This window comes from Mizuhopecten yessoensis, unplaced genomic scaffold (assembly GCF_002113885.1).
Source record: "Mizuhopecten yessoensis strain PY_sf001 unplaced genomic scaffold, ASM211388v2 scaffold11137, whole genome shotgun sequence".
Lineage (NCBI taxonomy): Eukaryota > Metazoa > Mollusca > Bivalvia > Pectinida > Pectinidae > Mizuhopecten > Mizuhopecten yessoensis.
The window spans coordinates 433,027-454,837 of record NW_018408898.1 but is presented as its reverse complement, the minus strand read 5'-3'; the positions used below and the strand labels follow the sequence as shown (position 1 = coordinate 454,837).

The 21,811-nt window shown below is 35.1% G+C and overlaps 2 protein-coding genes across 2 annotated transcripts in view; one reads left to right on the top strand and one right to left on the bottom strand.

Annotated features, from left to right (window-relative positions):
• Window positions 1–2,235: 2,235 nt before the first annotated feature.
• On the bottom strand, window positions 2,236–15,965 carry LOC110466562 (uncharacterized oxidoreductase YajO-like). The gene is made up of 8 exons (XM_021523115.1): window positions 15,766–15,965; window positions 11,746–11,808; window positions 10,031–10,216; window positions 9,515–9,673; window positions 7,208–7,386; window positions 6,188–6,239; window positions 4,804–4,965; window positions 2,236–3,742 (listed from the first exon to the last, which is right to left on the bottom strand). The coding sequence occupies exons 1-8, from the start codon at window positions 15,883–15,885 to the stop codon at window positions 3,647–3,649; spliced, it is 1,017 nt and encodes a 338-aa protein (XP_021378790.1). The 5' UTR covers window positions 15,886–15,965; the 3' UTR covers window positions 2,236–3,646.
• Window positions 15,966–16,046: 81 nt separating this feature from the next.
• Window positions 16,047–21,811, top strand: part of LOC110466561 (ankyrin repeat and zinc finger domain-containing protein 1-like) — a 17,355-nt gene continuing 11,590 nt past the window's right edge. Inside the window, exons 1-4 of the mRNA XM_021523114.1 lie at window positions 16,047–16,448; window positions 19,712–19,915; window positions 20,343–20,437; window positions 21,501–21,597. Coding sequence (XP_021378789.1) covers window positions 19,714–19,915; window positions 20,343–20,437; window positions 21,501–21,597 — 394 coding nt within the window. The 5' untranslated portion in view covers window positions 16,047–16,448; window positions 19,712–19,713. The remainder of the gene's footprint in view (window positions 16,449–19,711; window positions 19,916–20,342; window positions 20,438–21,500; window positions 21,598–21,811) is intronic.

Sequence of the window (21,811 nt, the reverse complement as noted above, 5' to 3'; positions counted from 1 at the left end):
GGGGTTTGGGGGGACACAAGCCACGATTGAGGTAGCATTGTAAAGTCGGTATTATGTATATGCTACTGCAAGGAGGCAAATATACCAACATGTCGCCTCCAACACACATACTCACGTGCATGTATATATGACTGAAGTGGAAGCACGTCCTTGAATTACAGTTGCTGTTAATAGGACATTGAACACATTAAAACCGAAGTAAACCAAACAAATATGTGCTGTTGCAATGAGACAACTACCCCAACACACACCCCAAGCACACATACACTAAACACACGGAGGCAGGTCTTTAAATGAAAAGCAACTAATCCTAACAACAAACATCAGCGTGCTCTGCTTTGTTGCAACAGCGTAAGAAATAATTCAGGATGACTATATGTATCTCGAGTCTTTAGATGTGCCCACTTGGAATCTCAGCAAACCCTCCAACCTAGTCGCCCCAGCAGGTTTGGGATTGAGAAAAACAATATCTGCTGTTAGCCACTGCATCAGGTAAGAGGCAACTGAGCCACTGAAGGGAGCACTAACACGACACGTGAGGTAATAAGTTATAGTCTCCATCAGGTCCGTGCTACCAAACAGTGACACACCCACCAACACACAGCTTCCAGCACATATTCACGCACACATGTACGAGGGCAACTCAAAACAAATATATCATCTGTGTCAAGAATTACAGATATGATGTATAAAGTTGCACTACCAAGAACATAACTAGGGGAATACCGTTTTTCAGAGAGTAATTTCTCTGGTGATGGAAACAGAACGAAGTCACAGGGACTTAAATCTGGTGAATAGGGTTGGTTGTCAATCTGTGCTACCTTCTCTTTCTTCACAAACACCTTTACAATATTACTTTTGTGGAATGAAGCAATATCGTGAATTAGCCGGATCCCATTCAACCCTAAATTTGCTTTTTCATGTAGAATCATTTGACAGGTGTTCAGTGCGTTTTCTCCATAAAACTTGGCGGTTATGGTTTCACCTTCCTTGTACGGTATCTGAGCCACAGGCCCACTAGAATCGAAAATAAATTGAGAACAAAACTGTCTTTGCGCTTTTTATTCGTCTTGCAATCACTGACCTTTCCTGATATCGCGACAACCATTGCTTGTTATTAATGCGCCTCTGGGTTCAAAGTAATAGACCAAGGTCTCATCCCCTTTAAGTAATTCAGAAAGCTTCCTGGAGTCGCAACTACTGTACTTTTTCAATGCATTTTTATTACATTTCTAACGTTTGACCTTTTGTTCAGATGTCAGCAAAAAAAGGAGGTTATATCGTCCATAATGATTGCTTTCATAACAATAATGTTCATCTTTGATGCTCCAACAAATGCCTGCCTGGCCGTATGTCCTCTTTGATGTAAGTTTTACCATTTTTGAATTCGTTCACCCACCTGGAACCAGATCTCAATATGACGGCGGAAGTGCCTTTTAAGCTGCACATTTCTGTATGTATTTGTTTTGGCTAAATCTGTAAAGCACATATAGGAGCGTATTTAAGATTTAGTCTCAATCTTCATTTGAACATTGAAAAGTAGCCACTAGTCACGAGTATATATATATATATGTGTATTGTTAAGCTATTTTTTTTAACTTCTGACAATATGTCAGAAATATAGAATTCTGGAGGTGTTTTGCATAAATATAATATGAAACATATATGAATGCAAAATCTGTTCATTCCCCATTTATGTATAGTTTTATTTATAATTATCTATACAGAAAATAAGTGTTGACAATTATTAATATGAATATAATATACATTATTAATTTTGATATAGCGCCCTATCTAGCTAAGCTAAGTCACTCTAAACCGCTTTACAGTACATAGATATACAATTTATACAATCAATACAATTAGCATATATACATTAATCAATACAATTTTGAGGAATTCGCAGGAGCTGCCTTATCAGGCGCTAATTACCAGTCCTATGCCACCTGGCTAATATCTCTCTATGTGTGTATGCCTGCTTGTGTGCTGGAGATGTATTGTGTTCTGTTTGTAGTGAGACTGCTTCCAACGGCATCATTTATAGTGCCACCTCACTTGAATGCAACAGCACAGATACCGCCTCATCCACCCCAGACCATTTTATACTCCACCTGAGTTGTTGGAGTTGTGTGGGCAGGAGAAAAACACTATCTCCGAATATCCATGCTTACAACGACGTCTTACAATTCACAGCAGTAAGAACATAACTTAATAATAGAATGATAAAAAAACAAATTTGTTTGATTTTCAGTGTTTCTTTTTATTAAATTTCATTTGTATATCATCATCACCCCCTTAACAGGAACTCTCAGAACAACATTATCATGATACACCGAGTATACCAGCATTTATACCTATTGTGATTATTTAAATAAATACCAGCATTTATACCTTTTGTGATTATTTAAATAAATACCAGCATAAATATAAGATGCATAGTGTTTTTTGAGTTTGTATTTATCTTAATTTATTTCCTATTTGAATACATTTTTTCTATCCTACTCTCACATAGTATCATAAATGAAATTGTACAGTCTCCTGGATCAAAGAATATGGCAATTTACCATTGAAATAAAAATTATATAAATTAAGATTGAACATGTATAAACAAATTGAAATCTTTGGAGCATTAAATGGTAGAAGTGAAACCTATGAAATGTGTTCTTAAATGAAATGGAAAACAAATTATGTATATGTAAACCCACCAGCTTTCTTACTAAAATATAATTTTAAAGTTGTTAAAAAAACCAGCACACAAACCCTGATCATCCAACCATCAATTAATACTTGACAATGATTTCGAATATCTGTCAGGCATACTATGCGGGTTACATACAACAGTAACACTGGCAAAAGGGAGACAATCTGTTTCAAGCATGATTTGCAGTCCAGCCATTCTACCAGAAAATAGGACAAACATCCAACATATTTTGGTAACAAAACTATTCCTTTGTTATGATAGATAATAGAAACAATCTACCAAAATAACCCTTCGGGGAAATGTTCATTTTTACCTTTTTTGGAATCAGAAAAACCCTGTACATTATACAAATGACTAGCTCTGAAGTGAATTATCAACCATTTGAGTAATATTGAACATGAGACATCTAAAGCATGGCAAAAACAAAATATGTACAATATAATCTGCTTAAATGTTGTAACAAATTCACTGCATTGCAAAAATATAAAACAATAAAAATGGCTTAAAAATACATGTACCGAATTCTCAAGTTTAATATTGCTTTTGTTGCTTAGCTTTGTGTCTTACAATTTTCATCTAAAGAGAATTCTTTTATCTTTTACAATAACAGAGTTTGAACCTGTGTGATAAAAAAAAGAATATCTTGACAAAACTTTAAGTTGGTATACATCTATGCTGGAAATTAATGCAGAATTCTCTCATCTTTGTATGATTTTGTTGATTCAAAAGTTAATTATTCTAAATCACAATTAATTAACATTTTTATTTTCTAAAGTCATTACCTGCTTCTTTTCATATTTATACTGTTTTACTTTTCCAGGCTGTATAATTATTTTTGATTTGCAGCCCCAGAGCAGATATTTTTACAGCATTTCAAATTAAGCAATTTTTATATTACTAAATCCCAACAAATAAAGCACTATATGATTCCCTTTGAGCATGAGTTTATTCACAACGGTCAGGGTGAGCCCATTGGTCCAATACTCGTCCAATCCTCTGTTTGACGGGGTCAGTCACATCCGACATCTCCTTAACAACTGACTGCAAGAAAATATTTCACCCAAACATAAGTATACACATACAGTTAAATGTTTACTATTGCATAGCAATACCACTGTATTTATAACCGAACAAAATCCAGGTGGCATTCATATCAGCGCTGTATGAATATATTATTTCGTTGACCTAATTGTTGATGTCATTGTTACTATGACATCCAAATAGTGACATTGGATATTACTGACTCTTCCTAGAAGTTGGCTGTTCCATAAATTGAACAAGCATAAACAATAAATATATATATTTTCACTATGCGCCTTATTTGAATGAACAAATAAAAATGTGATTTTTTTTTCATTTCAAAACTGTAAATAAGAAACGTTGCAGTTATTAAAGTTTACATTCATTGTCAATATAAATTCAATGCCAGCTGCATAGTTATAAACTACAAATAGTGATAGAGCACTTCAGGGAAATTTGTTATTTCTAGTTGGCGTTTATTATGACTATAAATGCCAAACGAGGCAGTATAAATATTACTTGATTCTATCCAGGTATATGACAAAAACTTTTCATATGGTTTTAAAGTTTAGAAAACATTAAACAAAGTTCAGATTTGATCATGAGCATGTCAGCTTGAGTCAATCAAGAAGTATATGAGTACACATATCAAATTTATTACATGTACTATAAGAATAATTCATAGATCCACTACCACTTACGGTCTAGCCACGCTGAAATTTTACACTCAAGATATCATAAGATATAGTTTTCTTTTCAGAAATGACTTATCAAAGCTACACTCATGTCAGAAAAAATAAGACATGCATGCCCCTGCCACCATATGAAATTAGTTCAGTGTTTGATGTTTACATTGAATCAGGACAGGGCGAACATCGGCAACACTATATGCCCCTTATTTTATGATGAGGACATGCAAAACAGTTTCCAATCTGCAGTTACAGGTATTGGCAGTAGTACAGGGATGTTTAAATATGCAAGGGAGAATACTCCAGCTCTGTAGAAAACTCTTCTCCCCAATTATCATTTGTGCAGTCATAATCTTGACCTTTTAAGATATTGTGTGTGTGATTGATACTTACATCTGGCAATGTTATGACTTGACTGTTCTGCACCATCTGTTCAGGTGTCCTGGCACCGACAATGACCACAGGACAGTTATCCTGCTGTAAAATCCAGGCTAGGGAGGCCTGGGCCATGTTTACACCAGCATTCTTACAAATTGCCTGCAATTTGGGCAATGCCTAAAAAATAAACAGCAGTGTGAGTAAAAAGAAACAAGTTCAAACAGAAATTGTCAATATGGGAGAGCAGGACAGATAAAAGGATGAAATGTTATCAATATCAATATCATAGAACGTTTTGAACATGTTACAATGGTATTAAAATCTAGTGTGTCAAAATCCAAGATCCCCCTCCTGTTACACTTATCTTTTCTGCACCCTTGGATTATGTCATGACAAAATCAAAAGCTTGCTGTAATCTATTTGACTGGTTTCTGGTAAAAAAAACAACACCTGACCAATTCCTAGGATGTAGTGAGATTCCTTTGATCTCGCCAAAGATCTGAGACTACACCTTACTTGTATAATCCGCAAGGTAGCATAAATATCTTTTGATTTTGTCAAAACATTAAGAGAAGTGAGAGCGGATCCCTGGGTTTCGAAGATGTTAATAACTATGTATATGTACTACATTGAGGTAAAAAAAACAGAAATTTAGAGTACTCCCGTTCTGATTATGAAGCGATTCTGACAAATTTAAAGAAAATTAGCATGATATTTGAAATTGCAGCTGGAAAATGGCTTATTTTTAACAGTCACCGAAATTCCAGTGAGAATGGTAGCAACAAATGGGAAAAAACACCCTGCATTACTTTGGTAGGATTCACATTACTTCAACACCATGCATTACTTTGGTAGGATTCACATTACTTCAACACCATGCATTACTTTGGTAGGATTCACATTACTTCAACACCATGCATTACTTTGGTAGGATTCACATTACTTCAACACCATGCATTACTTTGGTAGGATTCACATTACTTCAACACCATGCATTACTTTGGTAGGATTCACATTACTTCAACACCATGCATTACTTTGGTAGGATTCACATTACTTCAACACCATGCATTACTTTGGTAGGATTCACATTACTTCAACACCATGCATTACTTTGGTAGGATTCACATTACTTCAACACCATGCATTACTTTGGTAGGATTCACATTACTTCAACACCATGCATTACTTTGGTAGGATTCACATTACTTCAACACCATGCATTACTTTGGTAGGATTCACATTACTTCAACACCATGCATTACTTTGGTAGGATTCACATTACCTAAACACCCTGCATTACTTTGGTAGGATTTACATTACCTAAACACCCTGCATTACATTGGTAGGATTCACATTACCTAAACACCCTGCATTACATTGGTAGGATTCACATTACCTCAAACACTTCCTTCTCAGCTCCAGGTTGACCATGTCTGGCAGATTTGCAGCTGTGTGAACATAAAAGTTTCCAATCAAAAATCAATTCAACTTGACAGATCAGGGCTTTGTCACATCAAAACTCCTCACGATTTGTGTGAGGAAGGTTCAAGACATTTGTCGTTTTATTCAGGCCCTGTAGCCTTTAGACAGACACTGCTTGGTCTCTACAATGTGTGACCATGCGCAAGTTATGCGAACATTGTGTTATGCCAAAGTTATGTGAACATTCTGTTAGTTAGGGAAATTCCCTTAAGTTTTTCCTTGGAAATTGTTGGAGAAGTTCAGGAAAACTTACATAATTTTTATTGTTTCCAAACTCCAAAATATAAACCCTTGTTATTCTAAAACAGTTTAAAGTTACAGATAATTTTCTTTTCATTTGAATGCAAATATAGTCCTTTCTCCTCATACAATACATAATACATTAAAATATATTTATAAATTGACTGTTTTGAGTTATATCATATATATGTACTCCATTTGTTTAAATTAATTGAAAATCTAAATTTACACCAACAGCTCATTGATGATGTCATAAAAAACACCCACTGCAGATGTGAGGACCAAAGCATTGTTACATTATTTTAAAAGTTTGTACAGATTACAATTTGAAAGTAAATTTTTACCTTAATGAAACTGCCTACATAATGTATGGCCCCGACTAAGATAAAGTTTTTGATTATAATTAATATTCTATTTCAATAGATATTCTTCTTCAAGTACTGATTTTAACTGACATAGTCAAGTCACAACCTGGTATTACCTCAATGTATTAATTATAAATTACTAAACCTTAATAAAATGTCATTAACAGAACACTTAATTTATCATAAATATGATAATTCCTTGACATGTCACCTACACATATACCAACCTGATATCTATAAATATTAAAACTAAATTATTGATACCATTTTCAGACCATGATAAAACATTTTCATCAGAAAGACCCTAGATATGCTGTCTGTGTAATAACCTTTCTGGAGAGAAAAGCTTGCCCCTCTTTCTTCCCTCAGGAAAAGTTTCTGCTGACGTGAACCCGCCACTGAGCAGGCCCTGCTGGAGAGGTGAGTAAGCAAGGATTCCGATGTCCCTCTTCTTACACTCCGGTATCACATCAAACTCAGCTGATCTCCACAGTAGGTTGTACCCCATCTACAATGAGTATCATATCTCAGTATCAGTATTCTACCTTAATATCTCAGTACTCTACCTTAATATCTCAGTACTCTACATTAATATCTCAGTACTCTACCTTAATATCTCATTAATATCTCAGTACTCTACATTAATATCTCATTAATATCTCAGTACTCTACATTAATATCTCAGTACTCTACCTTAATATCTCATTAATATCTCAGTACTCTACATTAATATCTCAATAATATCTCAGTACTCTACATTAATATCTCAGTTCGCTACATTAATATCTCAGTACTCTACATTTATATCTCAGTACTCTACATTAAAATCTCAGTATTCTACATTAATATATCAGTACTCTACATTATTATCTCAATACTCTACATTAATATCTCAGTACTCTACATTACTATCTCAGTACTCTACATTTATATCTCAGTACTCTACATTAAAATCTCAGTATTCTACATTAATATATCAGTACTCTACATTAATATCTCAATAATCTACATTAATATCTCAGTACTCTACATTAATACCCCAGTACTATACATGAATATCTCAGTATTCTACATTAATATCTCGGTACTCTACATTAATATCTCAGAACTCTACATTAATATCTCAGTACTCTACATGTATATCTCAGTACTCTACATTAATATCTCAGAACTCTACATTAATATCTCAGAACTCTACATTAATATCTCAGAACTCTACATTAATATCTCAGAACTCTACATTAATATCTCAGAACTCTACATTAATATCTCAGTATTCTACATTAATATCTCAGTACTCTACATTTATATCTCAGTACTCTACATTTATATCTCAGTACTCTACATTAATATCTCAGTACTTATATCTCAGTACTCTACATTAATATCTCAGTCCTCTACATGTATATCTCAGTACTCTACATTAATATCGCAGTACTCTACATGTATATCTCAGTACTCTACATTAATATCGCAGTACTCTACATGTATATCTCAGTACTCTACATTAATATCTCAGAACTCTACATTAATATCTCAGAACTCTACATTAATATCTCAGAACTCTACATTAATATCTCAGAACTCTACATTAATATCTCAGTACTCTACATGTATATATCAGTACTCTACATTAATATCTCAGTACTCTACATATATATGTTAGTACTCTACATTAATATCTCAGTACTCTACATCTATATCTCAGTACTCTACATTAATATCTCAGTATTCTACATTAATATATCAGTACTCTACATTATTATCTCAATACTCTACATTAATATCTCAGTACTCTACATTGATATCTCAGTACTCTACATTAATATCTCAGTACTTATATCTCAGTACTCTACATTAATATCTCAGTTCTCTACATTAATATCCCAGTACTCTACATGAATATCTCAGTATTCTACATTAATATCTCGGTACTCTACATTAATATCTCAGAACTCTACATTAATATCTCAGAACTCTACATTAATATCTCAGAACTCTACATTAATATCTCAGTACTCTACATTTATATCTCAGTACTCTACATTAATATCTCAGTATTCTACATTAATATATCAGTACTCTACATTAATATCTCAATACTCTACATTAATATCTCAGTACTCTACATTAATATCTCAGTACTCTACATTAATATCTCAGTACTCTACATTAATATCTCAGAATACATTAATATCCCAGAACTCTACATTAATATCTCAGTACTCTACATTAATATCTCAGTACTCTACATTAATATCTCAGAACTCTACATTAATATCTCAGTATTCTACATTAATATCTCAGTACTCTACATTAATATCTCAGTACTCTACATTAATATCTCAGTATACGTACTCTACATTTATATCTCAGTAATATCTCAGTACTCTACATTTGACCCCTATCACATTAAAAGTGGGTCAAGGACAGTCAGATGAACAAAATTTACGACATGATTTCAGCATGCTACAGGCCGAATCTTATCACCCTAGGTCTCTTGGAAATAGGAAAATGCTAGAAGTAAAAATGTTGACGCCAAACGGACAACAGACGGAGGATAAACAGTCGCTACACCACAGTATACTGTATGTTAGCTTACTTGGCCACGTAGGTCAGGTGAGATAAAAATGTACCTGGTTGGAGACCATCTTGGCACCTGCATCTGAGAAAGCTTTGATATTTTTGGGTCCAAAGTTTGATACACCATAGCTGCGGATTCTTCCCAGGGCTATTTGTCTGTCCAGCTCTTTTATACACTGGTCAAAGTCGCACAGGAAACTCGGAAAATGTACCTGTCATGTAATCATAAAGTGGTGAAAACAAAGTTCAATGTTATGAACATCAATAACAAGCTGAACTTTGATTGAAGAAGTACTTGTTTAACTCATTCACCCCTTACATTTATATTAGTAATGAACCATTGCAACCTTTGAATGGGAAGAGCTTAAATGTGTCTGCAGGTGTGAATGGGTTAAGGACACTTATACATTTTTTACACAAATTTCATACGAATTTTGAGTTACTTAAGTATATGTAAATCTTCAAAAGAAATGAAGCTAGCCTTGAGGTACATGTACATCTATATGGAAAATGGAATTTAAAAAAAAATAAAATAAAAAAAAATGAATAAATATGTGTTTAACACTGACCTGTAGAAGGTCTACATAGCTCATCTCCAGTTTACGCAGACTCTTAGTGATCGCTTCATCAATCTGTTCCGGGCTATAGGGAGGTGTCGAAGGTCCATCCCTGAAACCAAACTTTGTGGCGACTACGGCCTGGTCCCTTTTCCCCTTCAGGGCTTTCCCCAAAACCTCTTCTGATCCAGCATACCCCTGTAAAGTAAGCCTCACTTTAAAAGATCAATTAGAAAAACAATTAAATATTGGTAGTGCTGTTACATTGAATACTACTTATTACAATACACATGTATCCTATTCACCAGAATAACAAATCATAATAATCGGAAATATATAATAACAGACAAGCAATTTAAACGTCAGTTTTTGATAGCCTTGATCCTCTAGCCTATAATCATGAGACCTATGAAGGAGTCCTATATAACTGATGGAAACTAGAGTGTATACTAAAATACAATGTATGATTAATTTCTAATATATGATGGCCTACTGCATGTATTGAGAGCAAATTCATCACCACATTGAACATTAATAAACATAGAAGTCAAACAAGAAGGGCAAAATGAACACTGGGCAATTAGGACTTGTATTAATCATAGGGCGAAAGTTTCCCAGTATACAGTGTTCTGGACTGAGTTTTACTAAAGGTCTTAAGTCCAGACGCAAACGTAGATGTAAGCGTATATGTTAGTTGAGTTGTGATTTTAGTTATGTGTGCGTAAGGTCCGTTTTATCAAAAGATCATAACTTTGAATGTAAACATAGGGTTAGACGTAGCCGTACGTGTGAACTTACTCAGACGCAGACGTAGCCTTACGTGTGAACTTACTCAGACGCAGACGTAGCCGTACGTGTGAACTTACTCAGACGCAGACGTAGCCGTACGTGTGAACTTACTCAGACGCAGACGTAGCCGTACGTGTGAACTTACTCAGACGCAGACGTAGCCGTACGTGTGAACTTACTCAGACGCAGACGTAGCCGTACGTGTGAACTTACTCAGACGCAGACGTAGCCGTACGTGTGAACTTACTCAGACGCAGACGTAGCCGTACGTGTGAACTTACTCAGACGCAGACGTAGCCGTACGTGTGAACTTACTCAGACGCAGACGTAGCCGTACGTGTGAACTTACTCAGACGCAGACGTAGCCGTACGTGTGAACTTACTCAGACGCAGACGTAGCCGTACGTGTGAACTTACTCAGACGCAGACGTAGCCGTACGTGTGAACTTACTCAGACGCAGACGTAGCCGTACGTGTGAACTTACTCAGACGCAGACGTAGCCGTACGTGTGAACTTACTCAGACGCAGACGTAGCCGTACGTGTGAACTTACTCAGACGCAGACGTAGCCGTACGTGTGAACTTACTCAGACGCAGACGTAGCCGTACGTGTGAACTTACTCAGACGCAGACGTAGCCGTACGTGTGAACTTACTCAGACGCAGACGTAGCCGTACGTGTGAACTTACTCAGACGCAGACGTAGCCGTACGTGTGAACTTACTCAGACGCAGACGTAGCCGTACGTGTGAACTTACTCAGACGCAGACGTAGACTTACATGTAGCTAAAAGTTAAGACCATTAGTAAAACAGATTTTTGGCGTAGGTTACGCCTATGTCTACATCTAATCTAACAAAAAATTTATTAGATAGAATAAAACCTCTCAGAAACTTACACAGAACAACATGATCAGAAAGTCAACTAATACTTAATATACCTCTGCTGTATCGAAGAAATTCACTCCAATCTCTAAGCATTTGTCTACAATAGCACAGGATTGCTGCAAAAGAAAAAATTCAGATTAAAGAACATCATTAGGTTACAGATATGATATTAATCATTAATAACTAGAACACTGACAGGTCAGTAAGGGCCCCGTCTTGTGGCGATACATCCCCCATAAACCTCAAGAAGTAATCAGCCCATATAGCTGAGCTTGACGTTTGACATTTGGACTTCAAAAAGAATCGCAAGGAAGCAAAATATACATTTTACATGTACTATAATGTGAGTCTTGTTTCCTTCCACCTCCATATTTGCTGGGCTAACAGAAATGTAAATACTGGTGCAATACTCATTTGTTAGCTTTGATTTGTTTTATTTCACCTCCTCCATCAAGAGCCAGGGTCAAAGTCAGAAATCCACTTTACCTTTGACCTTTTGACCCAAATGACCTTGACAATTAACTCAGTGACCCTGATCTTTGGTCACTTGACTTATTCTTTAATTCCCACCAACTTTGCTTCATAATATCATAACAAAATGTTCATCAGTGAAAAATAAAAAACTTGACCTTGACCCTTTGGACCCCGTAACCTGGACCTAAGGTCAGTTGACTCTGTGTTAAGTTCTGAACAAGTTTGCTACATAATAACATAAAAAAAGTTCATCCGTAAAATGATACAATAATTGACCTTGACATTGACCACGTGACCTTGACCTTAAGTCAGTTGACTCCTTTTAAAATTCGGACCAACTTTGCTTCATGATGTTCATCAGTGAAAAGATTCAAAATTTGACCTTGACTTTTGACCCACTGACCTTGCCCTTTGGTCAAATGACTCCTTGTGTAATTCCCACAAACATTTCTTCAAAGTGTCATAATGAAATGTTCACAAGCAAAGAAATACTAAATTTTACCTTGACCTTTGACCCAGTGACCTTTACCTTTGGTCAATTGACTCCTTGTTTAATTCTGAGCAACATTGCTTCATCATGTCATACCAAAATGTTCACCAGTGAAAAGATACAAAATTTAACCTTGACCTTTGACCCAATGACCTTGACATTTGGTCAGGTTGACTCCTTGTTTAATTCTGATTAACTTTGCTTCATCATGTCATAACAAAATGTTCATCAGTGAAAAGATGCAAAATTTGACCTTGACCGTTGAATCTTATGACCTTAACCTTTGACCTCAACTTTTTACCTCAGTGTGTCTCTTTGTTAAATTCCGAACAACTTTGCTTCAAGTCATAAAATCCTCATTTGTGAAAAGCTATAAAATTTGACTTTGACCCCTGATGACCTTGACCTTTGATCAGTTGACTCCTTGTTTAATTCTGAGCAACATTGCTTCAAAGTGTCATACCAAAATGTTCACCAGTAAAAAGATCCAAAATTTAACCTTGACCTTTGACCCAATGAACTTGACACTTGGTCAGGTTGACTCCTTGTTTAATTCTGATCAACTTTGCTTCATCATGTCATAACAAAGTGTTCATCAGTGAAAAGATGCAAAATTTGACCTTGACATTTGAACCTGATGACCTTGACCTTTGACCCTGTGTGTATTTTTGTGAACTAAACATCTTGACCAAGTTTCATGTACATCGGTCAAAAAATACCAAAGTTATCAGCCAAGCACAAAATTTGTGGACGGACAGACAGACAGACAGTGATTACTATAGGGCACCCGTATCTCTGATACGGGGTCCTAATAATACAATAACTTATATATGTTGGGCTTCAGTTGAATATATCAATATCTGCCTCTGGGCTAGTACTGTGGCAGATTTTAATTGAACATAGGATTACGGTCGCCTTCAAGCTCCGCACTAAAAGGGAATTTCCCTTTAGCTCAGTGGTAGAACTTCTGTCTAGGAAGTCTGGGATTGCAGTTGTTTTCATCCCTTGAGGAAGCACACTACTCTCTTTCCTGTTACAGTACTATAAATATTAAATTATACACCCTTTAAGTCCCACAAAACATGGATTAGTCCCAAGGGGAGCTTATTAATTACTATAAACCTGGGTTTATCATCAATAAGTACGGTATGGTGTAGTCAGATAATGTCCAAGATTCCCACAGCACACCACAGCACAGGAATACATACACATGTAGGTCAGTGTTGGATCTGACCATGACCTTATTTGTATTTAATATCACAACTGTTTATCTTTCAGACTCCTAAGCCAATAATGCTGAGATAAAATCAAACACTACAGATACTTCACAATTTTGGGAAGACAGGGAAACTACAAAATGTAGGCAGGATATGGGACCGTATTTGTTACTTAAAAAACTGAATGTTAAGACAAACTGCAGTATTTAAAGCCTTCAAATTTAATTTGATGCAAATCAAATACAAGTTATAGAATAAATTATGTCAGGATACATATATATGCATGTGTTTACATAATCCTCCAACTTAAAGAGACACTATATGAATAAATGCTTGGCTAAGATAATAAGAAACCATGCAATCTATCAGTATACTCAGTACTCATGGACTTGTCCCACATACAATCTTGTCCCGTGTGACGTCTTGTTCTGTCTAATTTACCACCTAGCCATGGCATGCTGGGTCATCCCTTACCTGGTTTACAGTAGAGTAACAGCCACAGCTATACAATGTATAAGGTATACAGGTATAATGTAGGCTTCACTGATGCGTACAAGCAGGGCTAGCTGATTTTAATTAAACAACTAAATATTAGTTATTCTACAACAGTCATGAAACAGGTTATATCTCTAGCTTATATTTAACATATTGTTGGCCCAGATGTTGGTGCACACAAGGGGTCTTAATAAGGGGGAAACTGGAGAACCCAGGGAAAACCCATGTGATTGAGAAGGTGACCCCATAACTTAATTTTCACCTTTTCACTATACTCTATAATACATACTATAATATGGTATATATTAAACTGTTGCACATGTACATCATACATGAATGTGTCCACAGGAGTCAGTAATGACAGGATTTTTTAAAAAATATTATAATTGTTATACTTATATGATTAAACGTTGGTGGTCTGGTGGCACAGTGGATTGGTGCTCGGGTGGCGCAGTGGATAGCGCACTTGCCTTTCACCAAGGCGACCTGAGTTTGATTCCCCGATCGGACGTGAGAAGGTATAGGGTCACCTGCTCGTCCAGGAGGGTTTTCTCTGGTACTTGAAATAACTTGTTTCATAATTGTTTTAAAATCAATAAAGTTTATATTTATATTTAAACTTCAAACTACTGTGGTGCAGGTCCAGCACACTCTGCCGATTGAGCTATATAGCTGTAAAGACCTATGACCTAACGTCTGAAATAGGTATTTTGAGCTATTTTCAATTGATTTTCTTTTTTAAGGAAAACGAAACAAAGTCGCTTTTAAAAGAAGATTGTATCATTAGGTTGATAACAAATGACATCTTTTTAAAAAATAATGTTGTTATTTTTTTTACATTTAATGAAAATAAACATCTAACTGTATGCTTTTTGTAGTCAACATTACCATAAACCTTATTGTTTTATGCGACTTTGCTTTAATTAAATGAGAATTGAAATCTGAGAAAATATAGCTCAATACCGCTATAATTTATAGATGTATATAGATATATAGTCTTTATAGCTATATAGCTCAATCGGCAGAGTTACTCCCATAACATGAGAGGCCGCTGGTCGGCCTTTTTTCAATCGGATATGATTTTGCCGACTGTTACGTGGCGCCTGTCAAATGTTTTTCGCCGTGTAAAACCTCTAACATTGTTGGAGTATCGGCAGAGTGTGCTGGTGTGCCCCAGCACCTGTGGGTTGGGGGTATGGAGGAGGACAGGGCCAAAAATGACAACAAAATTTCACAGTGCTCATTTCTACTAGGTAAATACGGATGAGTAACAGCCGAAAAGTCCTCTCAAATCTTGGAATAGACGAAGACCTGGAAATTACTATCGTTAGAGTTATAGTCTTGCTCAAGTCCGATACTTTTTTAAAGGGGGAGGGGCCAAAAGATCTATTGCCTACCTCGACGGTTTGCGCATCCCAGTTGATGGTGTCTTTGTTACCGTTGAATTGCCAGCATCCTAGGCAAACTCTTGACACTTCAATGTCAGTACCGGGAAGCTTCACACGAGGCACAGCCATGCTTAGTTTTGATAAGACCGTAAGACGAAGTGGATCCGATAACGACAATCACATTGGGGTCATAAGCGGAACACTACTGTTGTCGCAAAAACAAATATAGAATGCTATCTAGATTGGTGCATGAACTGTTATCGTATTGTATAGAATCATTTCTACTAACAATAATTAATATGTATTCTCATCTTGAATAATTTAAACTATCAATGATAAAATGTAAATGTCGTAAATAGTTTATAATCCGGGTATTTTCAAGATGGCCGCGTCCATTGGTTCCATCGACTGGTCCGGCTGTTGTTGTTGTTTTTGCAAAATTACACTTAGGCCTATTTATTGTTTCAGTAATTATATTTAATGGACGCTTGACTTAACACAATAAAACTTTCCTTGCGTGATATCATCAGGGAATCAGTGTAGATTTACAAGCGTTATCGATTGCACCACACAGCGATAAACATTGCCAAATGGTGATGCAATATATTGAATCCCTAGATCCAGACTAGTGATAAAACCAAACGCTGTAATCGAACGTGTTGTAGTTGACAAGTTACCGCAGATTAACTAAGGTGAGCATCAAGGTTATTTCAATACAACCAATGTTATCTTAGCCATCTATTTCTTATTGCATTTTACAGTAATATTATAATTATCTTGGCATGGAGACTTATGTCTTAACACTCTCTGTTAATGTTTCATAATGTTTTATATATACTTATGTTTGTCGGAATAATAGCTTTTAATAGCTAATGTTAAATGTTTTTAAATATCCGACGTTAAATAAAGTTTATTGTATTGTATTGTATCTGACGTCGGGAACTTGGTCCGAAATATTTAAAATAGATTTGTTTGGGTGGAGGTTATGGAAGCCAATATTGCCACAGAGATTTTTTTATCTATAACCAGGCTCAGAACACTCTGCCTATTGAGCTATATATATAGCTGTAATGACCTATAATAGCTCTATTGACCTATCTGAAATAGGTCTTTTGAGCTATTTTCATGTGATTTTGTTTTTTAAGGAAAACGAAACAAAGTCGCTTTAAAAAGAAGATGTTATCATTAGGTTGATAAAAAAAACACCATAAGATACATTGTATAAGTTTTCTTTTTAAAAAAATAATGATGTAAAAAAAATGGAAATTTTACATTTATGAAAAATGAAAATAAACATCTAAATGCATGCTTTTTGTATTCAACATTACCATAAACCTTATTGTTTTATGCGATTTTGCTTTAATTTAATGAAAATTGAAATCAAAGAAATTCTAGCTTAATACAGCTATAATTTATAGGTAAATTATCTATATTTAGAGATTATCATAAAATAATTTTAAAGATTGATTTACAAAGCCCCACCCAAATTTTTATAACCATATCATTTTGTAAGAATTTGTGTATGTTTTGTTTATTTTAAAGGATAAAAACATATGATAAAAAGTATATGATATGACCATTTTGATATCAACTCCCCCCAATCAGCCCTAGAGTCCTAATATCAGGACTCTCAGGCTGATATGGGGTGTGATATCAAAATGGTCATATCATAAACTTTTTATCATACATTTTTATCCTAACATACACAAACAAATACTTCTTTATCTTATTTATATGCATAAAAGTGGTAACAAAAACAATGATGTATATAAACAAAACAGTAACAATTATACTTAAAAAGTCAACATTTAGAAATTCCCAAATTCCTACAAAATGATATGGTTATAAAAATTTGGGTGGGGCTTTGTAAATCAATCTTTAAATTATTTTCCATAATACCGCAGTTGTTCCATGCCAACAATTTGTTTGTTTACATTAAAAGTAGACAGCATTAAGTGGAAATTTTAGACTTAATTATTACACATACAAAAAGGGTGTTATTATTAGTAAACATATGATAAAGGTCTTTATAGCTATAGCTCAATCAACAGAGTGTACTGGACCTGATTACGACATTGTTATCTCATGATAATGACAAAGCTTTGTATCATGTAGTCTGAATAACTATGCTCCTAACGCGTTTATAAGAAAAAGATTAAAAGAAGATATTTATTTCAGACTGATGTATCCGAATATAATGACAGTTTATGTCGTTTTAGAGACTATCATGCAATAATGACTTAGATATCTGGTAATAGAAAGGTTCTCTCATAATAGTAATTGGTTATATATTATTTTCACAAAATAGCTACATGTATGTTGTTATTAATGTAAGAGGAAAGAGAGATTAGCTACCTTCATCCGGGGATTTAACCCGCCACCTGAAGCATCCCAGTCTACTGATTTTTAAAGGGTCATTTTTGTGTCGCCTGCGAAAAGCTGGTGACACATAGGTATTGCTATGGCGGCGGCGTCGGCTTCCGCACAGAGGTTTTTCATGCGAAAACTTGTGTTTCCTTGGGCCGATCAAACTCAAACTTCATGCAGTGCTTTCTTACCAAAAGTGCTTGCTTGGGATTGCTTTTCAGGTCCGAAGGTCAAAGGTCAAGGTTACTGTTACTATAAATAGAAAATCTGTTTTCGTGCGATAACTTAGTTTCCTTGGGCCGATCAAACTCAAACTTCATGCAGTGCTAAGCATACTTGCATTTTCAAGAATTATTTTATGGATACCAATGAGGCGATGCTGGTCTTGCTTGTTGCCAAATAAGGGCATTACGTAGGAAATGCAAGAACCTTTTTTATTTTCTAATCAATTCCTTTCAAATTTTTTACAGTAATGCTATAACTAGAAGCAATAATGTTTAACATATATTACAGGTTTTTCTAACGAGTTTCAACTTTCAGCGTTATGGCATATCTGTTTACGTGATAACTCAAGCCAAACCACTTTTCTTACTCAAAGCACTGAGCAGGCGACACATCCACTCCCGTGGAATTCTTGTTTAGACTAATCAGCAACTTCTCTTTTAGGAAAATGATCACCATCAATTGTGATTGTTACATAATATATACAGAGGCAAAATTGGACTTGGTTGATTGCTGGCACCAAGGTATAACGTTGCTGAATTGGTAAAAAAACCCACCAATATCTGTCAAGAGTTCAGAGGTCCCAGAATTGAATCCAAGTCTTGATATGGCCATACATTTTTCCACTCCTGTTACCTTAGGACTCATAGAACTTTACCCACTGAAGATGATATAATTAGGTCTCATACATGTATATGTCTTCAGGGTTGATTGTCGGCAACCAAGTTACTCAATTAGTAGAGCATGTGCATCTGTCTAGACTTTGAAGGGTCCCAGGTTCAAAACCTGGTCTGGTCGTGCATTTCTTTTCTCCTAATTCATTGGTACTTGTGACTAAACCCTTGTTCCAAGTATTGGGTGTATACTTGGCAAGGGAATGTACCCGAGCCTGGGTTGTAAATAGTGTTGTCTTCGGGGGCAAATACTTCAAAAAGGGTGGGAGGAATGTGCCCTATGTGCTGACATAATTATACAATTGATGACAATATGTCATTTTCGTTAAAATAAATACCATGAGGGCATTTCAGAGCAATTTGGTTTATGTGTGTGAGTGCATGTTCAATGAAGACGTGTATATATGTTTGTACATGTATCATACATACTACCTTAATTAATTTTCTGATATGGCTCAAACAGCAAATTTACCTGTATTATACTGGTAAAGCATGGAGCTCAAGTTGGATGGATAGATAAAAACTCCTCAATCTGATAATATTGTTTTGAATTGTTGACAAGGTATTTTATTAATCTTGAAAATATTCAGACTTATGCAAATTGATCCTTTTGTAATTCATAAACTTGCTTTAAAATGTTGCTTGATTATATATAACTTTAAATTATTTCTGTTTCCATTTTTTTCCATCAGAAATGGCATCCACATCTGCAAGCACTCCTCCAGGTACTCCGAAGAAGATGCAGAAGAGACAATCGAGGCAGTACTCGACCTGTCTACTATACAACACTGGCCAGGCCCTGGCTCAGCTCACAGACCTCACACTAGCAGCCTGTAACCCTACACGAGAGAGTCAAGGCACTCCAGCAGCAAGGGAAGCAGACAGCACTCAGCCAGGTAGAGATTGCACCTATATGTGCATTATAAAATGGTTAAATTAAGAAATATGTAATTTGTTGTTTGGGTGTTGAACATTTTATCAACATGTTCATGAGATAAATATCAGGGTACATGTACAAGTACATTATATATATATAGTGAAATAATTTCTGAATAATACTTTTTGTAATTAAGCTGTTTTGGTTGTGTTTTATTGTTTTGATTATCAAGTTGATCAGTAAACTGGTTCTTCTGTTGGAAGATTGTTTTAGTAGACTGTGTTACCTTAACTGTAGTAGACTGTGTTACCTTAACTGTAGTAGACTGTGTTACCTGTTACTAAAATTTATCCAGTTTGACAACTCTAATTACATTGCATGCAGCAGTAAATCATATTCTGACAGGGACATCACACAACTTATAATAATGATTTTATTACCTCCAGAGGTTGTAGTACAACAGCGGGCCGACTATACGTCTGTGTCAGAGAAGATGTCCTGTAACTATTGTACAACTGACTTCACTTCTAGGGAGGAGCAGGTAAAACCCTAAGGACCCCTGTACCACTGCCAAAAACTATAATGCATTGAAAACTTATCTAATCATCCATACCTAAAGCAGAAAATAGCTTGTACTGTCAAATACCACATACAATCTACTGGCCAGACTACCGTAGTAGACTGCTTATGACCACAGAATACCAATCCTTACTACCCTCCAGACTGGTAGTATTTGTATTGGTATGATAAATTAACAAAATTTTAAGGAAGTTTAACTATTAAATAAACATGATACTCCTTTCATTGTTTAATATGATGTTAAAAATATACAGTATATATTTATAGGTACAATATCAGTCTAATTGTGCATCTTTAAAATAATGGAACTTGGTCTGAATATAAAATGTTGTTTACCCAGGTAATTGTAATAAAACAAATCAAGGGGGAAAAAGCTTGAAGGTGATTTTTTTTTTTTATTTGTGTAACATGTTAAAACAACTCCTTCCAAGACAGAAATAATTTTTGTTTCACATACTTAAATGCAATTTTATTATGAAAACAGCAATTATGCATACTGGAATAAAAGTCCAGCTCCCTCCTATAACAAACTATTGCAGCTCTCTGAGAGCTGATTTTTCAGTGCTTATTAATATTCAGAGGTACTGTTGCAACACTTTATCATGTAGCGGCCATGGAAAGGAAATAGAGTAAAATTAAATTATTCATTAAAAATCTTTCCCAGGACCTGTGCTTCATGATTAAAACAAAATGAACACATCGTAATTATTAAAATATCCAAATAAATATACATTTACACGTATTATGAACACATTTTTTTTTTTTTACCATCCTATTGTCGAGAAACATGTGTGTATATAATGTTACATTTCTGTCCAGAGATAAGTTTGGCAAGACGCCCTTGCCCTATACCAGTACATGTACATCTAACAAAGAAATCCGGAACATATATTCAGACGATTTATTTTTAAACAATCCAGAAATATATTGAAGACATTTGAATTGCTTGCTCTTTCTTCATTGAAGCTGTTGAGTGAAGATTGTTCCTTTAATAACAAAAATGTGGATGAACCATTGTTTTTCAGACAAGACACTACAAATCAGACTGGCATCGGTACAACCTGCGACTAAGATTGAGGGACAAAGATTCTATCACAGAGGCAAAGTTTATTGAAATATCAGGTAAATTGGGATTTCAATTGAAAGTGAAAATATACAATTTTTCAGCTGTACCTGTAACAGTTTTGTATATGAATAGCTTCAAATATCACAGATTAAGCAAATATCACAGATTGATACCTCTTCAAACAAAGAAAACAGTTAATACATTTGTAACATATTAACTTCAGTATCAATTGAATTATTTTAATTGTACATACAATTGCTATTTACCCCC